This window comes from Zalophus californianus, chromosome 8, assembly GCF_009762305.2.
Source record: "Zalophus californianus isolate mZalCal1 chromosome 8, mZalCal1.pri.v2, whole genome shotgun sequence".
Lineage (NCBI taxonomy): Eukaryota > Metazoa > Chordata > Mammalia > Carnivora > Otariidae > Zalophus > Zalophus californianus.
This window is the reverse complement of record NC_045602.1, coordinates 138,717,846-138,743,751: the sequence shown is the minus strand read 5'-3', so window position 1 is coordinate 138,743,751 and position 25,906 is coordinate 138,717,846. Positions and strand designations below refer to the sequence as shown.

Sequence of the window (25,906 nt, the reverse complement as noted above, 5' to 3'; positions counted from 1 at the left end):
TGGGGACACAGCGTTCTTAAGGGCTTCAGGCCAAGAGGCTTTGATGCCTCTTAATCCCAGTACAGTGTAAGCTCCCTCAGAGTGAGGCTATGTTTACTCATGTTATCACTTCAGGCCTCCTGCCAACCACAGGACCTGACACATACTAGATGCTTGAGAAATGTTCCCTGGATTGATGGATGGATGGGTGGGTGGGTGGGTGGATGGATGGGTAGATGCCTGGAAGGAATGGATGAATGGAGGGATGGATGGATGGACAGATGGATGGATGGACGGATGGATGGATGGATGGATGGATAGATGGATGGATGGATGGATGGATGGATGGATGGATGGATCAGTGGATGGGTAGATGGAGGGATGGATGGAAGAATGGATGGATAGATGAGTAGATGGATGGATGCATAGATGGATGGAAGAATGGATGGATGAAGGAAGGAGTAGATGGAAGAATGGATGGATGGATGGATCAGTAGATGGGTGGATGGATGGATGAGTAGATGGACGGATGTGTAGATGGATGGAAGAATGGGTGGTTGAAGGAAAGAATGGATGGAGGAACCGATGGATGGATGGATGGATAGATGGATGTATGGATGTGAGATGAAGTGAGATACACAAGAGGTAAGAGTCTGAAAGTATAAGCCAAGTTCTCCTTCTAAAGGTAGGAACCCAAGGCCCGAGGTACTCACGTGGTAGGAGGCTCGTTCCTCCCGATCCATGGGCCGAGTGACATACATCCGTCCAGACATAGAGTCGATGCTGAAGACCTCCATGGGGGGTTGGTCGGCACCCACGCCCGTGATGCTGTACCGGATGGGAATGTCATTGTCTTTGTCAGACCGGATCTGGAAGAAGGAGCAAGAGGAGAGGCATGTCAGCCTGCTGCGGGGAGCAGGGGCCACGCTCCTTAAATGTACACTCACCCCGCCCTGGATTTCCTTGCACTTGGCCATCTTGAGGTACTTTGGGACCACAGCTAATGCTTTATCCACTTTGGGAACCGGAAGGGCAGTCAGGGTCAGGGAGTGACGGAGTGCCACCAACTACACGTCCAGTGACCCAGCAGGTAACGGGGAAAGATAAGACACAATATTCCAAGTTAAAGTCTCTGCAGGGAGTGTGGGACACACGGTAGAGACTCCAGCACTGCTGGGAAGCCTGGAAACAAGGGTGGAAAATGGCCACAGCCGCGACGCAAACACGCCTAACGTCCGCCGTCAAACGGGAAAGATGGAGGAAGGACAACGGAGCAGCTGCCCCAGAGCCCAGAGGGAAGAGAGGTTGGGAGCTGGCCCATTTACGCCCCCCTAAGTTTCCACCCGGGTCCCATCTTCTTGCTCCTTTGACGGAGGTGCCCGGGGACAGAATCCGGTCCCCGAGGGGCAGGAAGGCCCCGTGACCAGCCCAGAGACACAGATTTAACGCCGAAGCCTGTCGTCAAGAAGGCTACAGCACACTATAAACACACAGAAGTGTTTTCACAGAGAAGCTGGATGTTGTTGAAAAAGATTTAATAACGTTTCTCTGGCTCGCAACTCCTGAGGAAGTTAGCAAGGTCTGACTGAGGAAGAGCCAAGGTAAGCGCACAGTTCTGTGTTCTCCAGGGGGCAGGAGACCAGGTGATGGGGTAAGAACGTTAGTCTTTGGGAGACAAAAAGGACAACAGTAGAATTAAAAGTAAGACATACAGTATGGTGACAGATGGTGATTGCAGTCCTTGTGGCGAGCATTTCATAACGCAAATAATTGTCGAGTCGCCCGACATTCGGGTGTGTGTTGCATACCTGAGATTAGTATAATACTGTATGTGAACTATACTTCAATAAAAAAATTTGAAAGTAGGAAGCACATCTTGCATTTAGAGGAAGCAAAAGCTTATAATGATAAGGGGCACCTGATGGGAACGGGGTCACCAACTGTAAGGTAACTGGCTTCTCTGAGCTGTGGGAAAATAAACCACGGAGACTGAAAAGGGGTGATGGATAAGGTCATTAACAGACTGGAATTCAACTTTGAATACGGTTGACTCTCGGACACAGGTTTGACTTGTGCCGGTCCATTTGTACACGGATGTTTATCGATGAATACGGTATAGGACCGTCACAGTGTTTTCTCCTCCTTATGATTTGCTTAACAGCACTGTCTTTCCTCTAGCTGACTTTGTTGTAATTACATAGTCTATAATACACATAACATCAAAATATGCGTTCATCGCCTGTTTATCTTGTGTGTAAGGCTTCTGGCTGACAGTGGGCTGTTAGCAGTTAGGTTTTGGGGGAGTTAGAAGTTAACATGCAGATTTCTGGCTGTGCCAGGGGCCGTGCCCCAACAACCCTGCATCGTTCAGGGGTCAACCGCACACCTTTACAAAATACAGCTTTTTTTTTTTTTTTTTTTGGGAAATCAAGTGGCGGGGCCGTAACAACATTTTATAACATAATGGACCACAATGAAAGCCTCTAGCTCTACAGAGCAGAGTGGGACCAGGCGTTTTATTACAAGAGTGCAGTTAAAATTGAATGAAGAAACCCCCTGAGCTCATGGGCACAGAGGACAGTGGGGTGCTCGCCGGAGCTGGGGTGCGGTGGGGGAAGAGGAGTGAAGGCGACACTGGGGCACACTACCCTGTCTGGAGTAAGGGAGTCACAAAACAAGACAGAGAGCACAGTGACCACAGCTCGTGGGACTCTACTGCATCTTTGCATGTCCCCAAAGTTCTCATTACAAGAAAGGCTTTTGTACCCAGGCAAGGGGACAGAGATTGAGTAGGCATCTTGGGTGATGGTTTGGAAATGTACCCCCCTGCCCCTTCCACATACCCTTCCCCTCCCCCATACCTCCCCACATAACCCTACCCGGCCCTTAGCCCCTCCCCTCCAATACCCCTCCCTCATTCCCATACTCCTCCCCCACTCCTTCCACATATCCCTCGCCCCCCACTCTCCCCCTCCAATACCCTCCCCGCCCTCCCTCCGCCGCTCTGTGAGGACCATCTTTGTTCCTGTCTCCCACCTCCTGGCTTCCTTGGCTCTGCCCCGAGCAGCACACACCCAGCAGGGTTTCAGGCGGGGCCACTGAAAGAATGGCCAAGGCCGGGGGCTGGGGACACATGTCACTCTGTGCTGTCCCCTTGGGCCATGGAGGCGCTGAGCCCCCCTTGCCTCCTGCAGGTGATGACACGCTGGGTCCCGCGCCTGCCGCCCTGGCCCTCTGCCTGCTCGCTCGCTAACAGCACTGGGCGGCGGCCCAGGACAGGAGTCCACCTTCACCACCTGTCCCTCTGCTGCCCACCAAGTAGCGTCCGTCATGCAGCCGAGTCTGAGCAGCCCAGCGCTGCAGCCGCGTCCGGGGACATGCCCTGCAGAAGCAGGACAGGTGTTCTTCCAGCCGCCGGGCTCCAGCCCCAGGGGTCAGCTCACAGGAAGGCAGCCCTTTGTGGCCCAGAGCCACCTCTTCTCTGCCACGGGAGGGAGTTGGTGCCAAGGTGTGGTGGCTGGGGACACGGGGTGGTGGCGACTAGTCTGGGTCCCAGAGAGGAAGCCCCCCTCCTGCCACCTGTGCCTGAGCTCTTGCTCCAGGTGTGGGGAACCGGTTACAGCAGATCAGGCCCTGTTGTGGAGACAGGGAACTGCGTGATTAATGGAAAACACTCAAGGCTAGCTGCCTGTGAAGCCCCAGTCTGCCTTCTGGGAGTGAGGAAAGTTCTAGAAAGGTCGGTGACTTCTGCACTTGAGTACACGGTAGGTCCCAAACTAGCGGCTGAGCTGCGCTGGATTGAGGAGGTCCTTGGGTTGGAGCCGGACGGTCCTCCGGGGGCGGGGGCTGTGTTTCAGCCCATCCGCCCAGCCCACTTCTGCTGCGTTCTTTGGGCCAGACGGCCCATCCTTCGTGGGGAAATTTAATTATAGAACCACTGAAAAGAACCCACCACATATTTAAAGAGGTTTTATTTTTTGCAAAGGAATCTCATTACATTTTGACCACCAGGTGCCTTTGCTTAATTCCCCGGGTGCCGCTCTGTGTGTGCGTCCAGGGCTCTGCACTGGCTCGGGATGCTCTGAGCTCCCCCACAGTTTACCACATTAAGAAGAAATACTGTACAAATGAATTCACCAGATCAGGGGAGAGCAGTTTCCCCTTGATTTGTGTCTAGAAAAGGAGAAAAACATCACAGCAGCATACGATAGGGCCATGAATAAAGAACACAGACAGGCATTTCCATCACCCACCTCAATTTTATGATGCCACGGAGAATTATGCTCTTTTGCATTTGTTATTAAAGGACAGAACAGATGGTAAGAGGTTAGTTTAAAGTGACGTCTACATTAAAGTAACTTATGGTGCCGGGCGATTGTGTTCACCCGGGGACTTCTGCTTGGAAGGCCGGCTCTCGTCCTTAAGAAAGGCTGGATGAAGTGAAGGATTCTGGCAGAATCTTCCCCAAGGAGGAGATATTTGCCTAATCTCAAATGAACTTGAAACTGGAGAAAAGTCACCATGTGTGGTTTTGAATTGCAAACTCCTTGGAGGTTTATCCCTGAAGCATCGAAGGGGAGAGAATCACATCCAGATTCCAGTGGACAAAGCCCCTTGCCAGGATACCAAGACACCCCAACAACCAGAGACGACCCTTGGCTCCAGGCTGCGCCCCCCACCTGGCCCCAGCCCCCTGCACCTGGGGGGCTCACGGCACTTCAACAACACCTTCCCTCGCTGTGGGCCAGGTCCCACGCCGGATGGACACTGCCCTGCCCTCATATGGCTCGTGGGCCAGTGAAATCAGAGACTCCTAAAAACATGACGCCCACTTAATCCACAAATAAAAAGTGTGATAAAGATTGTTGGAGAAGGAATAGGGTCTGAGAGGCTCCAGGGGAAGAACTTAGAGGCAAGGTTCACATTGAATGTTTGGTTTTGTCCACTGCCTTGTACAATTATTGGACACACACACCGTGCACACACACGTACAAACACACATGCATGTGTGCACACAGAAAACATGCAGCATGTGCACACACACGCACATGCACACACAAACACACAGTATGCTTGCACACGTACAAACACGCAGCGTGCATACACACAGAAAACACTCTAGCATGCATGCACACATGCACATGCACACAAACATGCATGCATGCTTGCACAAACATGCAGCATGCATGCACACACAGAAAGCACGTTTGCGCACGCGCACGCGCACACACACACACGCACACACACACACACGTGTGCGCGGCTGGATCCCTCTCCCCTTTTGCACCCGGTGTCCTGGAAGGCGCCAGCTCTGGGTCCTCAGGGCTTTGCCTGGCCGCTATGTGGCCTCCCCGGGACTCCTGCCCTCACATTTCAAAGCTGTTTCCGAGTCCTTAGGATCAAGCTCTTCCGTGAGGATGTAAGTCTTTAGTGAAGTGTTCAGCTCTTTCTCCTCGTTTGGGATTAAACCTGGAGACTTTCCCAGGGAAACAGATTGCACACCCTCGTCTTCGTTACCTGTTGGGACTTCTGAGTTGCAGTGGTCCCCACTTCTCCAACCCCTCAGAAGCACTGAATCATGAGCCCGTCTGGCCCCAGACTGTGCACGACGCAGGCAGGGGACTGACGCTTGGCCGTGGCTGCAGCTAGCAAAGAAACTAGCCGAGAGAGGCAATTTTCTTTTAAAAACTTGACTCCCACCAGAGCCCAGATGTAAGAGAAGGAGTTCACTAGACCCATCTGTAGCTCCCATGTGGCTGCAGCGGGGCCCCAGCTCTGACTGCTGGGGCTTCTTGGTGTTCACGCCGACCGAGAACCAGGGCCACCTCAGGCTTTATGTGTCGGCCGTCCTGTCTGCCTTGCGTGAACGCTCGCCTGTCCTCCCTCCCTCCCTCCCTTCCCGGGTGAGCACCAAGGACGGTCAGCACTCTTCTCTGGGCCCAAGGAACACGAACAGGGCAGGCTCTGTCTGCCAGGATGGTGTGTGCAGGCCTGGCACCGGTGAACGCAGTGGGTGCTCAGTAAACACCGGATGGACGAATGAAACCAGGACATACGGCCTGGGGGCAGGGGGCAGGCAGCTCAAGGAGCAGATGGCAGGGTCACTTCCAGGTGCCCAAGGGAAGCCTAAGGCCATGGTGAGTGGGTGGCAAGAAGGGCTTCATAGAGGAAACAGGGCTTCTCTGAGCCCCATAGGATGAAGAAGCAAGCATGCAGAAAAATGTGGGGAGCGAGCCCAAGGGGGCATCAGGCAGGGGCAGGTGGGCAGCACAAGGATGCTGGGGTGGGAGAGAGAAGGTCCACCTGGGAGCCTCACTGGCTGCTGGACGAGGGAGGAAGGAAAGGAACCGAGAAATGAGACGGGGGAGGTGAGTCAGGGAATGGAACGAGGTCTGGTCACCCCTCACCTCCCCCAGAGTGGAGCCCGAGCAGAAGTGGGGGGTCTGCCGCCACCTGTCCTGCCCTTGCGGAGACCTCGGAGCGCCTGGGGGGCCGGGGAAGGAGTCAGAATAGGGGTGTGGTGTCCTCTGCCTTTCGTGGCCTCTGGAAGGACCCGTGGAGGCTGGGGGAGGGGCTGGTGTGCAGGGCCACAAGCATGGCGGGGTGCGGCTGCCAACGGGCTGGCCCATCCTCACTCTTCACTGTTCATCTTTGCCCAGATCAGGGCTTCCTCCTCCACGTCCTTATGCCTCAAAAGCCTCCACTGTCGGCCCTGCAGGAATCTCTCCACCCGCATCCCAGAACTCCTTAAGGGATCACGAAAGAGGAATCCCAGGGCGTTCAGCTCCACCCCACCACCTTTTCCACATTCTGCATATGGGGGCGCCGAGGACCAGAGAGAGAAAGGGGTGGGACAAGTTTCCACAAGTAATTGGGAGCCAAGAGTGGAGTCACCTGCCTTCCTAAAGGAGCCTCTGAACACAGCCAGGGAGGACGAGGAGGCGCGGCCCACTGCAGAGTCAGACCGGGGACAGCCCAGGAGGTCTCTGTGACCCCCAGAGGGACGCTCCTGGCTGCCACTCTCCCTGGGGCACAGGGACTGTGGAAGCGCCGTGTTAGAAAAAGCCACCATGACTCGGAGTTCTGGGCCAAGAGCTTCACTTCAGCTGCTTGTGAAAGAGATTATGAAATTATAACCAACGACTGCGGGAGTCCCTTCCAGCTCGCTGCAAAGTTTAATGAGAGACCTTTGCCATGGCACTGGGGAGGAAGCGGGATTTGGCGATGATCAAACCGTTCTCATCAAATTAACGGGACAAACTTGGGCTGCAGGCGAGTGAGGGTTCTTACTTTACCCTGCCTCTCCCTTGACTCCCGAACATCATGGCATGAGGCTCGAAGATGTTTGCGTTTCTTGCATTTTTTCAAGTATTTTCCATGTGTGATAACATCCAGCCTTCAATTATTTTAAATTAGGTTCTTGTAACGAACAGAAAAACCCAGAATGTGATAGGAAAAGGCATTTCTTGTGTAACATTGACACTATTACACAATACCATTCACAATTACTTTGAGTTCTACAAATCATGAAAAAATCCTCAAAGTCATATGAATACTAATGAAAGCCATGAATATGTTCTTACAAAATTTGCCTGGTGGGGAAGAGTGAATTAGATGATTCTCAAAAATGCCCGTCATGTTGCACCAAATTAACAAAGACAGGTAGCTACTTAATTTGTGGTATGGGATTATAGAAGGTACTGCTGTGGGCCACAGAATGATGTAGGGTCCACTCTTGCCTCTGATAACAGAGGCCTGATTTCCTTTGGGGATCATTGTTCCCCATCGTGAGTGGTCTTGGGGAGATGGTCAACATGCTCTGCCCTCCCCCCCCAGCCAACAGGCAGGCCCACGGGCCAAGTGGGCCAATCAGTTTCTCTTTCTCAAACGTGGATCTTTTTATTTTTTTAAAAGAATTTTAAAAAATTTATTTATTTGTGAAAGAGCAAGAGAGCACAAGTGCGAGCCGGGGGGAGGGACAGAGGGAGAGGGAGGGAGAGAATCTTAAGCAGGCTCCATGCTGAGCACGGAGCCTGAGGCAGGGCTCGATCCCACGACCCTGAGATCATGACCTGAGCTGAAACCAAGAGTTGAATGCCTAACTGACTGAGCCACCCAGGCGCTCAAACGTGGATCTTGAAACAAGAGAGTCAGGGTGGGAAATCTGGCTGGTGCCCCTCCACCAGCACAATGCCATCTCCCTGCCAAGACCCAGAGCCTTGGGCCCACCTGGTTGGCCTGCCTTCCCTTCCAGTCCTTAGCAGCCCGGATCCTCGGGGCATGTTCTTTCTGCTTTCATTAGCTGGATGGTTCCCTGTTGTACTAGGTCAAACCTCTGCCTGACCCCAGTGCTGTCTGCAGGGCCCTCACTCAGTACTGGGCAGGTAAGTGCTAAGCAGAGGTGAGGTCACTGGGGTGCTCTATGGTACCTCCCCACAGACGCCCAACCTGACTTCTCCATCCTGGTGTCAGAGTGAGGTTCCCTATGGCAGAGACCGAGAGAAGGGTGCTTAAGTGAGTGATTGGGAAGAGGAGACGGGGCAAGAGGGAGAAGAGAGACGTGGTGTCAGCTGGGGTCAGGCCTCAGCCTCATCCTGCGGGGGGAGGTGGGTGAGGTCCTGGGCTGTGATCTGCAATGGAGGGAGTCCAGCCTTGGGGCAAGGAGGCTGGTTTCTGCGGGCCACCCCAGGGTGAGTGGGGGCAAGGGGGGCCCTCCCAGGCACCTCCCAGTGTGGCGTGGTCAGCCCTCCGTGGAGGTGTCCAGCTGTGGAGTGTTAGCAAAAGGCCGAGCCCGGGAGTCGATGGTGCACTGGCCACTGGATCTGAGCCGCACCAGTAGTGCGGGCTACACCCTGCTCAACTGTCTTCACGGGCTGGGATCTGGGCCGCACCAGTAGTGTGGGCTACACCCTGCTCAACTGTCTTCACGGGCTGGGATCTGGGCCGCACCAGTAGCGCGGGCTACACCCTGCTCAACTGTCTTCACGGGCTGGGATCTGAGCCGCACCAGTAGTGCGGGCTACACCCTGCTCAACTGTCTTCACGGGCTGGGATCTGAGCCGCACCAGTAGCGCGGGCTACACCCTGCTCAACTGTCTTCACGGGCTGGGATCTGAGCCGCACCAGTAGTGCGGGCTACACCCTGCTCAACTGTCTTCACGGGCTGGGATCTGAGCCGCACCAGTAGTGCGGGCTACACCCTGCTCAACTGTCTTCACGGCCCTTGTCGTGACCAGCTTTTTCCTGTGTATTTTTGTTGTTGACTGCCTTCTTTCTGTCCCCCACTAGACTCTACGCTCAGGAGAGAGGGTCATCCAGTGGCCCCCACAGCACTTGCCTTGAGTGATGCTCAGTCAACAGCAGGTGCCTGGACAGCCTCCTGGAAGGACCAGCAGCTCTGAGCAGGGCGGTCTGGGCCAGGTCCGTGGCTTCCCGGATGCTGCTCGACCCCGAGAGCCAACAAGGGCTGTCGTCTGCACAGAAGCAGAGTGGGGAGACTCTCCCTTCCCGGGACTCAAGCTAGGAATGGCCTCATCTGTCAGGGAGCCCAAGACGTAAAGCCGAGTCCACGGGTGAGACAGGTTCTTCTCAGGGCTTTCTGCCTCAGTCCGATCAAGTCAGGGATTGACGGAACGGATGACATGACAGGAGGACTTGGGGGCTCGGTGTTCCCTCAGATTTGCTGTCCACACCTTGCTGCTTGTCATTCGGGTCTTCCGGATGAAGAGCCGAGGGTCTGGGCAGGCACTCTGCTTCGTGAGTATTTCGTGTGTGTTCCCTGCCTGTCTCTGGGAGGCCCTGCCCACACAATCTCTGTTTCAGTACAACAGGATGCGTCTGCCGTTGTCGCGTGCTGGCCCCGGGCGGGGGATAAGGGAGGACGCCAGGCAGGATCCAGTCCTGGAGAACCTGGGGACACAGAGCCCATGGCACCCAGGCCCTGGCGGGAGCCCCAAGGAGCGGGCCCAGCAGTGGGATGGAGGCCAGCCCCCAGCCGCCCGAGCGAGAGAGGAACGGTGGGGGTGTGCTGTGAGCAGGCATCTGGCCTGCCAGCGGGGATGAGGCTGGACGCAGGCTGAGATGGGGCAACAAGGCCGCCACCAGCCCTGGTGTGTCTGTGAGGTCCACCCCCGCCTGCCTCGTTTCCTGTGCACCAGTGGGGAGGACCTCCCCCGGCACAGTGACCGGTGCGGCGAAGGGCGCGTCACCCAAGCCGGGCCCACGGGAGGGTTTCCTGCATGAGAGTCTCCTCCATTCCGCCTATATATCCTGTTCTTCTGGGAAGGGCTCCACAGGGACGCAGGACGGGGGCCTCCCCTCCTCTCCAGCTCTCTACCTGATCAAGGCATCTGCCCTCTTGTTTTCTTGTCCTCGTCTGGAAATAGGATTCTGATGCTGGTCTTGCCGAGCGGCTGCAAGGGCGTATGAGAGACGGCAGCTGAAGATCTGTATCACGTCTGACCAGTGTGCGGTACGGAGGGCTGAGTACTCTGTGTAGTCAGCACCAAGGGCTGAGCACTGTGCTTAGTCAGTACCAAGTACTGTGTTTATTCAGTGATGAGGATTAAGTACTGTGCTTCCTCAGTACTGAGGGCTGAGTGCTATGATTATTCAGTATCTTATGTGGTGCTTAGTCAGTACCCAGGGTAGAGTAATGTGCTTTGTCATACCGACGGTGGACTACTGTGCTTATCCAGTACTAAGTACCATGTTCGGTCAGTACCGAGTGAGTACTATGCTTAGTCAGTAATGAGTACTGTGCTTAGTAATGAGTGCTAAGTACTGTGCTTTCTCAGTACTGAGTACTATGCTTAGTAACGAGGGCTAAGTACTGTGTTTTCTCAGTACTGAGTACTGTGCTTAGTCAGTATAGAGTACTGTGTTTAGTCAGTAATAAATACTGTTCAGCCAGTGCTGAGGGATGAGTATTGAGCTTTTTCAATAAATGATAGCTGAGTACTGTGCTTTGTGAATTGAGGGCTGAATACTGATTTAATGTGGGCTGAGTACTGAGCCTTGCTGAGTTTATGCATTACCAGTAATGGGGACTGAACACTTTGCTTTGTCATAAATCTGGGCTGAGTATTAGACTTTACCGATAATGATGCCTGGGTGTTTTAATGTCTCCTCCGGAGAGCCCAGCATTCTAGTAGACATGCAGAGTGTGCTCAGCTCTGCAAACTGGAAGTGGGCGACTAAACAAACCAAGGGACGGAAGGACATGGAAATACCAGACGAGGCTGAGGTTCTGGGCCACAGTGAAGGGGATTCAACCTGCTTCCTCGCTACCACAGTGTATTAGAACTTGTCCATTGCCAGGTGTCAGAAATCCCACTCTAACTGGCTCAAGCAGAGAGGCAACATACTGACTCTCACCTGGGGGTGGTGTGGGTTTCAGGCACAGCTGGATCATGGCTCAAGTGGTGCTCCCAGCGCATACGCACACTCACAGGTTCTCCCCTTTTGTGGTCCCTCCCACTTCCATGGTCACACACTATCAGCCTAGCCACGCAGCATTCGCGGGGACTGACAGTAACATCAGCAGCCACAGTCTCAGTGCCGCAGAAGCAGGGGCAGGACATGTAATCATAGTAACAATAGCTGATGCTTCTTCCGTAACGAGGACACTGGTTCCCGGCGTCACCCAAGACCCTTTACCTGCAGAGACTCATTTACTCACCGCTAAAACTCTATAAGCCCTGCCAAGACCTTCCGCCATTATAGACGAGGAAGCTGAGGCACAGACAAGTGAAGTCACTTGCCCAAGACCACCTGGTTCATAAGCACCTGAACTGAGTCCAAAGCCAGGTGTCCTCCCCGGAGCCTGGGTGCCGGTGCGCTGTGCAGTCTGCCTCGGCAGGGGAGAAGCCTCTTCCCCAACGGCTCCCTCCAATCCTGCATCCAGCAGCCACGGCTGGAGATTGGGACAGGAGGACTTGCCAGGCTTGGGGATGGCTGCAGAAACCAGCCACTCCATCTGTGTGCCCGAGAGTGGCCAAGGAGGTCCCCCCAGTGATGTCGAGGTAGGAGGAAGAGAAGGGTGCCACGTGTGTTCCAGAAACTCCCGCCCAGGCTGGCAGCTCCCAGGCTGGCCCTGCATGTCCGGTGCTGCATCTCAATGACCATCTGGAAGCCACCAGCCCCCCAGCCTTTGTGGGGGTGATGGCAAATGCCTGAGGGGCCAGGGAGGATTCAGAATGGGTGGCACCGCGTGGCAGCGACACCTTGCTCCCATTACTGGTGGATTCCAACTGTCACTGTGGTGCAGTAAAGGGATGATTCTCCATAGTTCTTGCTTTGCTCCTGGAACCTGGACAGGGGCCTTGCTGGGGAGCAGGGAAGGGGTGCCAGGTGAGCTGGAGTACTGAGGGGGGTAGAGGTGCAGGGTGGGCTGGGGTCCCAAGGAGTAAGGGAAGGTGGGGGATGCAGGGCGGGCTGGGGTCCTGAGGAGGAAAGGAAGGTGGGGGATGCAGGGCGGGCTGGGGTCCCGAGCAGGGGTAGCGCACTGCTGTGTGGGTGCCCCCAGTCTAACGAGCACAGTGACTCGTTGCATCAGTCAGGCAAAGATGGCAGAATGGGGAAGCGAGTGAGAAGCTGGTATTAAGCTGATGTGGGTGCAGACGGAGCCCTTGCTGCCTCACTGGCAGCCTCCCGATGCTCGGCCGCCACAGCCCACTCGCGAGAGTCAGGCCTGGCTGCTGGCGGATGGACTTACTCTGCCTGGAACAGGGGCATGCATGTCTAGAAGGGGGGGCAGCCTCCTCAGATCCAGGGATTGGAGCCGAGGTGCTGGAAGCAGGTGCCCTGGGACTCTCTGCCCAAGTTTTTACTGCCCCCCGAGAAACGCCCGCCTTCAAAAGACATGGCTGTGAGTGGCACGTCAGCCTGAAACAGAGGCCGGGAGGAACCCATCACTGTGATTCGCCCTTTTAACTGAAATCCCATTTTCTCTTTGTCCTCAATTGCAGGAGGGCAGCACATTCCTGGGGGGCACCGGGGCAGTGTGATCAGGCCACGGGAAAGAATTGGCCGGCAGACAGGTTTGTCCGGTGACCTGAGGGGACTGCACATGGCAGGCCACGGCAGGGACTAGGGACGAAGGGTGAAAAGCAAACCCCATCCACAGAGGTCTGCGTAATAGCTGACGGCAGCTTCTCTAGAAAGCTGAGGCTCGACCTTCTTCCCAAGGGCTCCTCCCCTCCCTGCCCCTTGAAGCCTTCAGATCTCCAATCAATACCACCTCCCCAAGCAGCCCTCCCTGCCTGCCTTGCTCCAAGTCGCTCTACTCACTTGCCTCTTGTAGAACTGTCTCTAAACACTCATTACCACCTGCAGTGTGTGCTGCCTTCTTTACCACCTACTTCCCCTCTGCTGTGCCTAACGCCGCGCGCCCAGCACCTGGGAGAGCTCCCGAGGCAGTAGGTGCTCCGGAAAGGCTGGGGAGCGGGAGGGTGAACAGGGTTGCAGAGAGCCCCCCGCCTCCCCCCTCTGGTCCCCAGAGACTCAGGGGGACTCTGTGACTCAGAGCGGCAGGCGCCTTCCCCGAGCTGACACCTCAGTCCAACACCTGCTGGTGTTTCTCTTTTCTCTCTGGTTCACAGGGGTGACTGCTCAGCATCGGGCCCCACCCTGAGCACTCGAGCATGCCTTGCCTCACTGACCCCTGCGACAGCCCCAGGAGAGACGGTGCCAACCCCACTTTAGATGAAGACACTGAGGGTCAGGGAGGTGGAGCCGGGCTGCGAATCCAGAGCCACCAGCTGTAACCGCGCCCCCCCCCCCCCTTGGTCTCCACTAGACAACACCTGGGCTCTCTGGGGCACCGGGAGAACAAGAACCAATGCCAGGTTTCGGGAATCCTGGGAAGGCTTTGTGGAAGATGCAGAGTTTCCAGGGTGGCATTTCCATGGTGCCATACCTGGTTAGCTGACATGGGTTCTCTGGACCTGCGCTCAGCAGGACCAACAGTGAGGAGCCTGAGGGCCCCCCAGGTAGGATGGCCAGAGTGTGTCTTCTGGCTGGAGGAACACGTGGCCAAGACTTCTCTGTGGTGCCACCCTTCCCGCTCGAAGGGCCTCCAGGAGCACTGAAGTCTCCATCCCAGAGCAAACGTGCCCCGTGTCCATACACATTCTCGGGCAGCAGGTGGTCAATGTGCTGGTAGCTTCGGAGTGGGAGTCCCTCAGCCCCTGGAGGACATTTGCTACCACTGCCTTGAGTCCCTGATTCATATTCGTAGCCAGGGTCCATGCCTTGGGCATCTCTGCACCCCATTTCCCGAACTGTGTGCCCTAACTCTGCTGGCTCCTGCCAGGGTGCTGAGCAGCCTTCCTCCTGCTCTGCATGAGCAGGGGAAAGCTGTGGAGCTCAAGGACTCAGGGTTCCCGTGAGCATCTAAGGGGACTTTCGGTCTGTTTGCTGAGCACACTGACCTGAGTGCTCACTGCACCTCTGCCATGCAGTCCAGGGAGCCCTGTCTCCCCCACCCCCAGCTGGGGCCTGCAGAGAAAGTGGGCTCTGCCTCTGGTCCGAGAGGACTGGGTGCAGGGAAAGGGTCGTGCCGGGCCACTGAAAGGCAGAGCCATCAACCCCACAAACCTGTGAGAGTGGCCAGGGCAGAAGCAAGGCGTCCCTCTCATCCAGGAGTGTGTCAGCACTGGGGGTGCTTCCTCGGGGCTCCTGGAGCCCACACCCACCCCAGTGGCTTTTCCATAGAACGTGCTTGGTGGGCAAGCACTCACTTGCTAGCCATCTCGACGGGAGGCTCACGGGCTACCTGGAAGCCAGGCTGGCATTTCCTCAAAAGTGAAAGAGTCACCACAGGACCCAGCAATTCCACTGGGCAAACCCCCCAGAGACCCGAAGACAGGCGGTCAGAGAATGTTTGGACACGAAGGGCCACAGCAGCACTGTTCCCTGTGGCTGAAGGCGGCCCCGATCCTGCTGTCCATACATGGATGAAAAGAAAAGATGAACAAGATGTGGCCCAACCACACGACGGAATATCGTTTGGCTATAAGAAGAAATGATGCGCTGATTCCTGCTATAATGTGGATGAACCTCAAAAACGTGATGCTCCATGAGAGAGGCCAGGCACAGGAGCCCACGTATCGTGTCATTCAACTTACACGAAATGTCTTGAATAGGCAAATCCCTAGAGACAGAAAGTGGATTCATGGTTCCAGGGGCTGGGAGAGGGGTGTGGGGGCTGAGTGCTTATAAGCTGATAGAACTTTCTGGAACTACTACATGGAAGTGATGGTTGCACGATGTTGTGAATGTACTCAATGCCATCAACAGTAAATTTTACGTTGTGTGTATTTTACCACCATAAAAGAAGAGGGGGTAGGCCACAGAAGCCATTATTCAGAAGGTTCTAGAACAGCTTCCTGATCTATGTACAAGTCCCAAACCTCTGGACACAGGTGGCCTTTGAGCAAGCCGGGGGAGGCAACCTGGGGTCCTCACACAAGCTGACCTACTGGGTACCTGGGTGTCCCCTTTCTTCACTGTGGAAACCTCCTGTTTGCTTATTAAGGACCAGGGAGGCAGCATGGCCCGTGTCACCTGCCACGCCGCTGGCTGTGGGGACCACATGGGTTGGTGATGAGGACCCAGATTCTGGCTCAGAATCTCTTGACATAAGGTGGAAAGGGGTAGCTATGTCTTATCCCTCCAGGGGCTGGGTGATAAAACCCACAAACTCTCCTTGGGAGCTTGAAGGACCCCCTGTTTAGACCAGAACTTAGCAACCTCAGCACTGGATCATTCTTTATTGTGGGGGGACATCCTAGGCATTTAAGGTGCTGAGCAGTGTCCTTGGCTTCTGCCCACTAGACGCTGGTACCCCCCACCCCCTGAGGCGTGACAACTAAATGTGTCTACAGGCATAGTCCAGTGTCCCTGGGGGAAAGATTCACCCCTCCTTGAGAACTGCTGATTTAGCTCATTTTGCATGAGGCCGTCCCAGCCCTGAGCTCACCTGGTTCTGCCTGGAGGGTAAGAAGGAAGGGCCCAGAAGCACCTCCTTTCTCATCTTACTTGGGGACCCTGATGAGCTGGAGGTGAGGACGGGAGCTATCCCAAAGCCACCTCCGGAAGCTGGTGGTCTCAGTGGTCCCCCTTTCTTGGTCCCTCCAAAGACAAGGGAAACAAGTAAGTGGAGCCCACACATGCAGACCCGTTCCTATTCCTTAGAAAAACACAGGTAAGCAGGTTCTGCACCCTGACCCTAGCCAATTAAAGGGAGCCACCCAGCATTCGAACAGTTTCCCTTCCCTTTCTACCCCAGCTCACAAGCTCTGCATGCCAGCGGCCCATCATCCTGCAAACACCTCATTCAGAATTAAATGCATCCTCTTTATGCTTCTTCCTACTTACACATCCATGGTCTTTATTTCAGGGAGGACTTAATTTGCTCAGATCAAGTAAACACAAACATCTGGCTGATGCCAGGCTCCAAGCCTCCCTGGGCAGGTGGGGGCTGGCCTTGGCACTTGAAGCTTTGTTCTGGGCGGAGCTGGCAGGACCCGCTGCTCAGCACCCTGCCCCAAGGACCCCTCTCTGGAGAACCTTCTGTGGGCTCCTTCTCCGGGGACTGCTGGGGGCTCTGGGCAGTGAAGTCTCCACAGCTGACCTCAGCCCAGGCCAAGCCTAGACAGGTACAGGCACAGGCACAGGTATAAGTACAGCTACAGGATAAGTGTAGGTACAGGTACAGGTGCACTTACAGGTATAGGTGTTTATAGCACAGATGTAGGCACAGGTGCAGACAGAGGTACGGGTGTAGGTGCAGGTGCACTTACAGGTATAGGTATTTATAGCACAGATGTAGGTACAGGTGCAGACAGAGGTACGGGTGTAGGTACAGGTGCACTTACAGGCACAGGTGCAAACAGAGGTACAGGTGTAGGTACAGGTGCAGACAGAGGTATGGGTGTAGGTACAGGTGCACTTACAGGCACAGGTGCAAACAGAGGTACAGGTGTAGGTACAGGTGCAGACAGAGGTACGGGTGTAGGTACAGGTGCACTTACAGGCACAGGTGCAAACAGAGGTACAGGTGTAGGTACAGGTGCAGACAGAGGTATGGGTGTAGGTACAGGTGCACTTACAGGTATAGGTGTAGGGACAGGTTGTTATAGGTCTAGGTGTGGTTGTGGATTCAAGTGTAGGTGCACGTGCAGGTATAGGTGTAGGTACAGGTGCAGACAGAGGTACGGGTGTAGGTGCAGGTGCACTTACAGGTATAGGTGTTTATAGCACAGATGTAGGTACAGGTGCAGACAGAGGTACGGGTGTAGGTACAGGTGCACTTACAGGCACAGGTGCAAACAGAGGTACAGGTGTAGGTACAGGTGCAGACAGAGGTATGGGTGTAGGTACAGGTGCACTTACAGGCACAGGTGCAAACAGAGGTACAGGTGTAGGTACAGGTGCAGACAGAGGTACGGGTGTAGGTACAGGTGCACTTACAGGCACAGGTGCAAACAGAGGTACAGGTGTAGGTACAGGTGCAGACAGAGGTATGGGTGTAGGTACAGGTGCACTTACAGGTATAGGTGTAGGGACAGGTTGTTATAGGTCTAGGTGTGGTTGTGGATTCAAGTGTAGGTGCACGTGCAGGTATAGGTGTAGGTACAGGTGCAGACAGAGGTACGGGTGTAGGTACAGGTGGAGTTACAGGTGGTTATAGGTCCAGATGCAGAGGCACAAGTATAGACGGAGGTATGGGTGTAGGTACAGGTGCACTTACAGGTACAGGTGTAGGTACAGGTGGTTATAGGTCCAGGTGTGGATATAGGTTCAGGTACAGGTGCTCGTGCAGATGTAGGTAGAGGCACAGATGCCAGTATAAGTATAGGTACAGAGCCTTTGTAATTATTTTATGTAGATGAGGTCACTCTGCTTGGTTATTCTGCGGCTTTCTTTTTCACTTACTGAGGCTCTCTGTATAAATTCTTAGGTGTGGGCCTTATTCTTTCAGGAAGCACACAGCATTTCATTGCATGATTACACTGTAATTTATGGAACTGGGCAGAGAGAACTTTTAAATACGTTCTCTTCTTTCATGTCTTTTAAAAAAAGATCTCCCAGATGAGAAGGAGGGATTCAGGGAGTGTGCAATGGGTTGTTTCCTACAAGGAGAGGTCCTGGTGGGGAAGGGGCCGCTGTGGCTCAGAGTCGGGGTCCGAGGAGTGACCCCAGAAGTGCCTGTGAGGACTGGCACACAGGATTTCACTGTGGAGTCCTCTTGGGTGTCTTCCCCCTTAATCCGAGTTTATTCTAAGCTCAGAAACAACATACAGTGGGTAATTAACAGAGGATTATGAGCAATAATGGCCTTGACCTGAATTGGGAGAAGGAAACCAAGTTCTAGAAAATAACCATCCTATTTCTCGATGATTGCCCATGGTTTGCTAGGACATGGACCGAGAGAGGAAGAACCCCAGCCTCTGCCAGGAATCAGCCTGTGCTGTGTTTGCGGTGGGCCACCACGTGGCCCAGCCTCTGCAGTCAGGTAGAGAGGGGGCGTGCCTCCCACTGGCCGCCTCAGGCCAGTTCCAGCTCTATGACTGGCCCTTGGCCCCAGGCCGTGGGAACTTGCTCCCTGCTCCAGGGCTCTCGGGCTGTGAGAATCTAGTGCTGGCTGGGAGGAGGTGAGCAGAGATATCAACAAAGGTCTTCTTGCCTTGAACCTGACGCCAATCCATGTCGGCTTCCTGGACTTGCTGCCCATCCTACACTCTGTTTCCCAGCCTCTGCGGATGCCCTACCAGGTCCTCTCCCCTCAGCTTTGACCACACATCCCCTCCTTCATGCCTCCCAGACACACATCTCAGAGATGCATACTAGGTGGGAGCACACTACAGGTCCAGAGAAGTCCCACAGGAGGGACATCTGCTTCACTCTGGTCAATCCAGCAACTGCCAAAGGAATCTGACCAGTCAACATCCTGCTGACCCCACCAAAATAGCCATTATCATACCATGGTTGCTCTGGAGCACATACTTTGGGAAAAGCCCTTGTGAAATAAGCTTTCATTAAAAAATGGTCTATTAAAAATCAGTACAATGCAGTCTTAAACAAATGTAAATGTGTTTTTCCTTGTTCACGTTTTCAAGTTATCTGATTCTCTCAAAGGGCTGAGAATTGCTTGTACTGCTGCTTTTCATAAGCTTTTTTAAAAAATCAAATTTTTGTGCTGGCAGTTGTGCATAAAATGGAAAAGTAGACCAATTCCTTTTCCTCTAGACAGTAATAAGAAGAGCCACAGAAATGGTGCCTTGTTTATCCTGTTTATTACTTATGGTGATGACGATGATGGTGTTGATGGTGATGGTGATGATGACGATGTTGGTGATGATGGTATTGATGGTGAGGATGGTGATGGTGTTGATGACGATGATGTTGGTGATGTTGGTGATGATGGTATTGGTGGTGAGGATGGTGTTGGTGTTGATGAAGATGATGTTGTTGGTGATGATGGTGATGGTGTTGATGGTAATGATGATGATGATGATGGTGATGGTGGTGATGACAGTGATGATGATGATGGTGATCATGATGTTGGTGATGGAGATGGTGGTGATGGTGGTGGTAATGGTGGTGGTGATGATGATGGTGGTGATGGAGACGGTGATACTGACGATCATGATGATAGTAAAGGTATGTTTGGGAACCAAGTGGGCAGCTGACAATGTAATGGGGATGCCACAGAGCTAGTTGGGTAAGAGTCAACTTTGGGCTCAGACCACTTGGGTTTAAATGCTATTTTCTACCTTCTGATCTTGGGTGAGTTACTTAACTTCTCAGTCTCAGTTTCCCCATTGGTAAAATAGAGATACATGTAGTACCTACCTCCAAAGTTTGGGTGAGTTTTAAAGAGGTCTTGTATGTGAAGCATGTAGAGAGTGACTTGTCCACAGTAAGTGCTCAGTAAAATGCTTATGAGTGAACCTGGTGTTGAGGTGAGAGTCAGAGGCTGGACCTATAACTTTTTAATGATGTGTCATCATGTAGAGAGTTGTGGGGTAAGTCATGGCGTAAAGGAATAAATGAGGGAGGAAAGAAAAGGATTTACCAACTCTAGGATCTGCAAGTCAAGTGAGAAAAATCAGCTGTTATGCCATAAACTCAAACATTAACTGTGGCTGTTGGATATGAAAATGGCCAAGATGTTTCAGGAGAGGGTAGGGCTTGGAGAGACCCAACTTTTAAACATCCTGCTTGAAGAAACCTTGTGGTTAAGCTGCCTACACTCAGAAAATTTAACTCCATCTTGTGATTTTACGGGGGTTAGGGCTTTTCTTATAAGGTAGTTGGCCCCAGTGTCCTCACACAACATAATGTTTCCTTTACAAGCATAAGTGGGAAGAAGACTGTAGATCAAAGAACCTTCAAATGAAAGGACTCTTTTCCCCTTCTAAATATCCCTACAATTGGATTAAATCTGACCTGGATCTCTTGTCTGGCACTGGCTTACTATTTCTTATCAAGACCTTTTTTCTCCCAAGTTTTCATGCTGGTTAATTCCAAATAAAATAATGAGGTCAGTATTAGAAATATGAACACGTGTGCACACAGGCTCTCATAACAGAGGCAGATAGCTCAGCACTGGGAAGAAAATAATGGGCCTTCTGCCTCCTTAGGTAAGACCTGTGGCTCTATAATGATATTCCCCAGGAGTCTCTCTGTTTTAATTCCATCCTGCCTCTCTACCATCATCAACTCACTTAATGCACGCTGTGGGGTCAGGGGGGAAGGAGACCATCTTTTCTGTATTCTTATCCATCTCTGTAAGATTCAACAGCCACTACTCATTTCAAGCCATACCAGTTACCCATGAATCCAGCTACCCCCCAGCAACCAGCATTTAGCAGTGGAGATGTCTTTGCAGAGCCACGCTTGATGGGACCACCCTGAGGTGCAAAGGAAAGCTGGCAAGGCATAGAGCCACAATCTTAGAGCTATGGAGTGCAATGGGATTCTCTCCCTGGGGGCACTATTGCTCCAGATATTTGCTGGAAAATTATAACGAAAAAAAGAAAGTAGCTGATGTGTTTGAGTATGGCAAACAGAATAATGGTCCTTAGAAACTTGCCTTCTTCCAGCAATTTCTTCCCTACCCTACAGACATCATCTCTTGAAATCTTCTCAATAAAACACACTTTTTACACCTAAGAAAGCTGGCCTACAACAGAGTCTTTATTGATTGAGCCATGCTTTGGTATAAAATTTACTTAGTGGAGAAAAGCATGCCTTATTTTTTAAAGACTTTACATGAACTGGTAACATAAATGTGTTACATGAGTTTATTCTTTGCTGCCAAATATTTCAGTGGACATCGAGGGAGTTAGCAATTCAACTGAGTACAGAACGCACAAATTCATGGTGAAGGTATCATATCGGCAATGATAAGCATGGGTTTGGGAAGCAAATAGTTCTGGGTTCAAACCTTCACTCTGCCACATGTTAGTGCACCTTTGGATAAGTCTGACCTTCCTAACTTAGTCTCCTCATCTATAAAGGGATGGTGATGTCTACTGTATAAAAATTGTCAAGAGGATCAAAACAAAGATGCTTAGAACTTAGAAGACTCATACAAAGTGTTCAAGATATGGTGGTTGCAATTTCTGCCTCCTCTATGACCTTCATCGTTACCATCATCATCAAGTTCATCACCATCACCACCACCATACCATTGTCACCATCACCACCACCATCACCAACACATTTGTCACCACCATCGTTATCATCACTGTCACCATCATCACCACCATCACCATCACCACCACCATCACCACCACCATTATCACCATTGTCACCATCACCACCACCATCACCACCACCATCACCATCATCACCATCATCACCACCACCATTATCACCATTGTCACCATCACCACCACCATCACCATCATCACCATCACCATCACCACCACCATCACCACCACCATCATCACCATTGTCACCATCACCAACACATTTGTCACCACCATTGTTATCATCACTATCACCATCATCACCACCATCACCACCACCACCACCACCACCACCATCATCATCACCACCATCACCACCACCACCACCACCACCACCATCACCACCACCATCACCACAACCACCACCATCACAATCATCACTATCACCATCATCACCATTCATCACCATCGTCACCATCATCACCATCACCACCATTATCCCCATCACCACCACCATCATCATCACCACCATCACCACAACCACCACCATCACCATCATCACCATCGTCACCATCGTCACCATCACCATCATTATCATCATCACCAACACCAGCACCACCACCATCACCGCCATCATCACCACCAGCATAAGAGTACGAGGGGCTCACTTGCCTAAAAGGAGGGAGAGCAAGAGACACAATATGTCACCTAACCACACTGAAAAAACTAATGAAACCCAGAAACAGATGTATCCAAGAGGACTTGTGGGGCAACTCAGAGCATCTGAATATTTTCAGAGTTTCAGACTTCACACTTCTCAAGGACTCTAGACATTCTGTCTGCTATCACAAGTGATGGATGTGTAGCCCTTCTGTGATGAATTAGAATTTTCTTTATTTCGTACCTGGAGGCCAGCATGTTTGCAACTAGGAGAGTGCCAGGTGGTCCAGAGGAGGAATTCCCCCAGGTGCTCGGGTGGTGAGTTCAGCCAATGGGACAGGATGCCCGGCGGCTCTTGCTCACTTCAACAGGGCCTCCTACAAGTGGCAGCAGCTCCAGCATATGTCCTTGGATCTAGCAGGAGGCCCTGTGGGCTGGGGTCCAAGGCCAGGATGCTCACCCACTAACACCTGGCCGGTGACCTGGGCAAGTCTGCTTACCTTGCTGGCCCTTCATTTTCTTGCCTGGAAAGTAAGGGTGTGGACCAAACCATCTCTAAAACCCCTCTCTTGCCTCTAAAGTCTGCTTTTATGATGACACAAAATGCAAATTTGGGGAAAGAAGAAATTGATGCATCTCAGCGGCAAGTGCATGCTTCTGAAGCAGAAAGTTTTAAGACCTGCTTTATTTCTCCCAGTATCCAAGTGACAGTGTAATCGGGAGTGACCTTCACTGGCTTTAACTCAGCTGGCCTGGCCGGAACTCCACCTGTGTCATGAAGAAAGCCTTCACTCCCCCTTTGGAGGGGCAGGGAGACAACAGGCCTTGTCGGGGAGCCTGAGGGGCTGCAATTCTACCGAGAACGGCCATGTGGCCATGCTGGACTCTGGACAGCTCTGACAGCAAGCTGGGCAGACACTGGCTTCTGAGTCAGGGTGTGTGCAAGGGGGATGGCAGTGCCATGTCTGTCCCAAATGGGTGCCCTGTCTCCCGCCTCGAGGATTGCAGAGCTGTGAAGGTCTGAACAGACCCAGTACTTGGAGGCCTCAGGGTACAGCTGCGTTTGTATCCGGACTCTGTGCCAGGAGCCAACGTGGGCACCAGCACTCTGTCTGGCCACCTTAGCCCTGCTGCCGCCACCCTGGTGGGTACTGTGGCAGGAGCGTGAGGGGGGCACGATGGGGCTGGGAAGAGCAGAGCTAAACAAGATGATGCTGATGCGGGAGGCGGAACAAGATGGCGGAGGAGCAGGAGACCTGGATTTCGTCTGGTCTCAGGAATTCAGCTGAATAGGGATCAAACCATTCTGAACACCTACGAACTCAACAGGAGATCGAACAGGAGAGTAGCAACAACTCTCTGAACAGAGAAGTGACCACTTACTGGAAGGTAGGGCGTGCGGAGAAGTGAATCCGAGGCGATATTCGGGAGGATAGACGGCGGGGGAGGGGCCTCCGTCGGCCGCTTCTGGCAAGTGCTAGAGCCGCGGAGCACAAAATCGGACCTTTTAGAAGTTGGCTCGGCGGAGGGAGGTCGCTGCAGTGGCTAAGCAGGGAGTGGAATCCTCCCGGGACAGTGTGGTCTCAGGACCCTTGGGGTCACAGAGAGACCGGGGGTGCCTGAGTGCGGCAGAGCTCCCAGGGATCGGAGCGGGGAAGCCGGCTGCAGAGACGGAGCCGAGGCGCGGGCTCTCAGCTCGGGGTGGCCATAAACTGTGATCTGCAGCCCAGTCGGGGCACGGCTCCCCCAGCAAGGACCCAACAAGCAGCAGATCCGGGGAGACTCCCCTCCCTCCCCCGGGGAGGAGCGGCGCGGGAAGGCACCGCAGGGATCTGCTGGGTTTGGAGACTCCGCGCGGGGTCGGGTGCCAGAGATAGAAACGCTCGGTCACAGGCCGGGTGAGCACGGAGTGCGGCCGGAGACCGGGGACACAGGAGTGACTGCTTTTCTCTGGGGGCGCACTGAGGAGCGGGGCCCCGAGTTCTCGGCTCCTCCGAGTGGAGATTGGGAGGCCACCATTTCTGCCCTGGTCCTCCAAAGCTGTACGGAGAGCTTGCAGGGAACAAAAGCTCCTGAGAGCAAACCGGAGCAGCTTGCTTAGCCCGGACCGACAAGGGCGGGGCAATTCCGCCTCCGGCAAAGACATTTGGGAACCGCGGCAACAGGCCCCTCCCCCAGAAGATCAGCACGAACAGCCAGCAAGCCAAGACCAAGTTGATCGATCAAGGAGAATAGGAGAACTCCAGCGCTAGGGGAATACTGCACATAGATTCATGGCTTTTTTTTTTTACCATGATTCATTATTTCATCAAAGTTAATTTTTGTTGACTGTTTTTTTTTTTATTTTTCTTTTTCCCTTTTTCAACCAACATCTTATAAATCCCTTTTTTTAAAAAAAAAACATTTTTTATTTTTCATTTTTAGAGTCATATTTTATCCCTTCATAGTAGTTACCCTTATTTTTGGCATATATATATAAGTTGTTCTCTCTTTAAAATTTTGAGGTGCAGTTTCTTCTAACAGATCAAAATATACCCTAAATCACTAGTGTATGGCTTTGTTCTAGTCTCCTGCCTGATCACATTCTCTCCCTTTTTCCTTTTTTTTTTCTTAAATCTTCTTTCTTTTTTCAAACAACTTATCTTACCAAGTCCTTTTATAAAATCTTTTATAATTTTCATCTTTACAGTCATCTTCCATCCCTTCATTGTATCAACCCTTATTTTGTACATATATGTCTTTCTTCCTTTAAAATTTTAGGAGGCACTTTTTTCTAACAGACCAAAATACGCCCAAAATCTAGTGTGTGGCACTGATCTATGCACTAGCCTGATCATATTTGATCATATTCTGCCTTTTTTGTATTGTTTTGTTTTTGTTTTTATCTTTTTTTTTCTTTTTCTCTTTCTTTTTTCTTTCTTTCCCTTTCTTTTCCCCTGGTTTCAGGTCTTTTCTGATTTGTATACAGTATATTTGCTGGGGACGTTGTTAACCTGTTAGCATTTTGTTCTCCCATTCATCTATTCTCCTCTGGACAAAATGACAAGACGAAAGAAATCACCTCAGCAAAAAAGAACAACAGGTAGTACCGTCAGCCAGGGACCTACTCAATACGGACATTAGTACGATGTCAGACCTAGAGTTCAGAATCATGACTTTAAAGATACTAGCTGGGCTTGAAAAAAGCGAGGAAGTTATTAGAGAAACCCTTTCTGGAGAAATAAAAGAACTAAAATCTAACCAAATCGAAATCAAAAAGGCTATTGATGAGGTGCAATCAAAAATGGGGGCACTAAATGCTAGGATACATGAGGCAGAAGAGAGAATCAGCGATATAGAAGACCAAATGATGGAAAATAAAGAGGCTGAGAAAAAGAGAGAGAAACAACTACAGGATCACGAGGGCAGAATTCGAGAGATAAGTGATATGATAAGACGAAACAACATTAGAATAATTGGGATCTCAGAAGAAGAAGAGAGAGAGAGAGGGGCAGAAGGTATATTGGAGCAAATTATAGCAGAGAACTTCCCTAATGTGAGGAAGGAAACAGGCATTAAAATCC

General features: G+C 52.3%; 1 protein-coding gene across 3 annotated transcripts in view; it reads right to left on the bottom strand.

Moving 5' to 3' along the window:
* Nucleotides 1-25,906, bottom strand: part of CDH4 (cadherin 4) — a 535,945-nt gene that overhangs the window by 59,237 nt on the left and 450,802 nt on the right. For all 3 annotated transcript variants that reach the window (XM_027622753.2, XM_027622754.2, XM_027622755.2), the window contains exon 5: nucleotides 693-848. In XM_027622753.2, coding sequence (XP_027478554.1) covers nucleotides 693-848 — 156 coding nt within the window. The remainder of the gene's footprint in view (nucleotides 1-692; nucleotides 849-25,906) is intronic.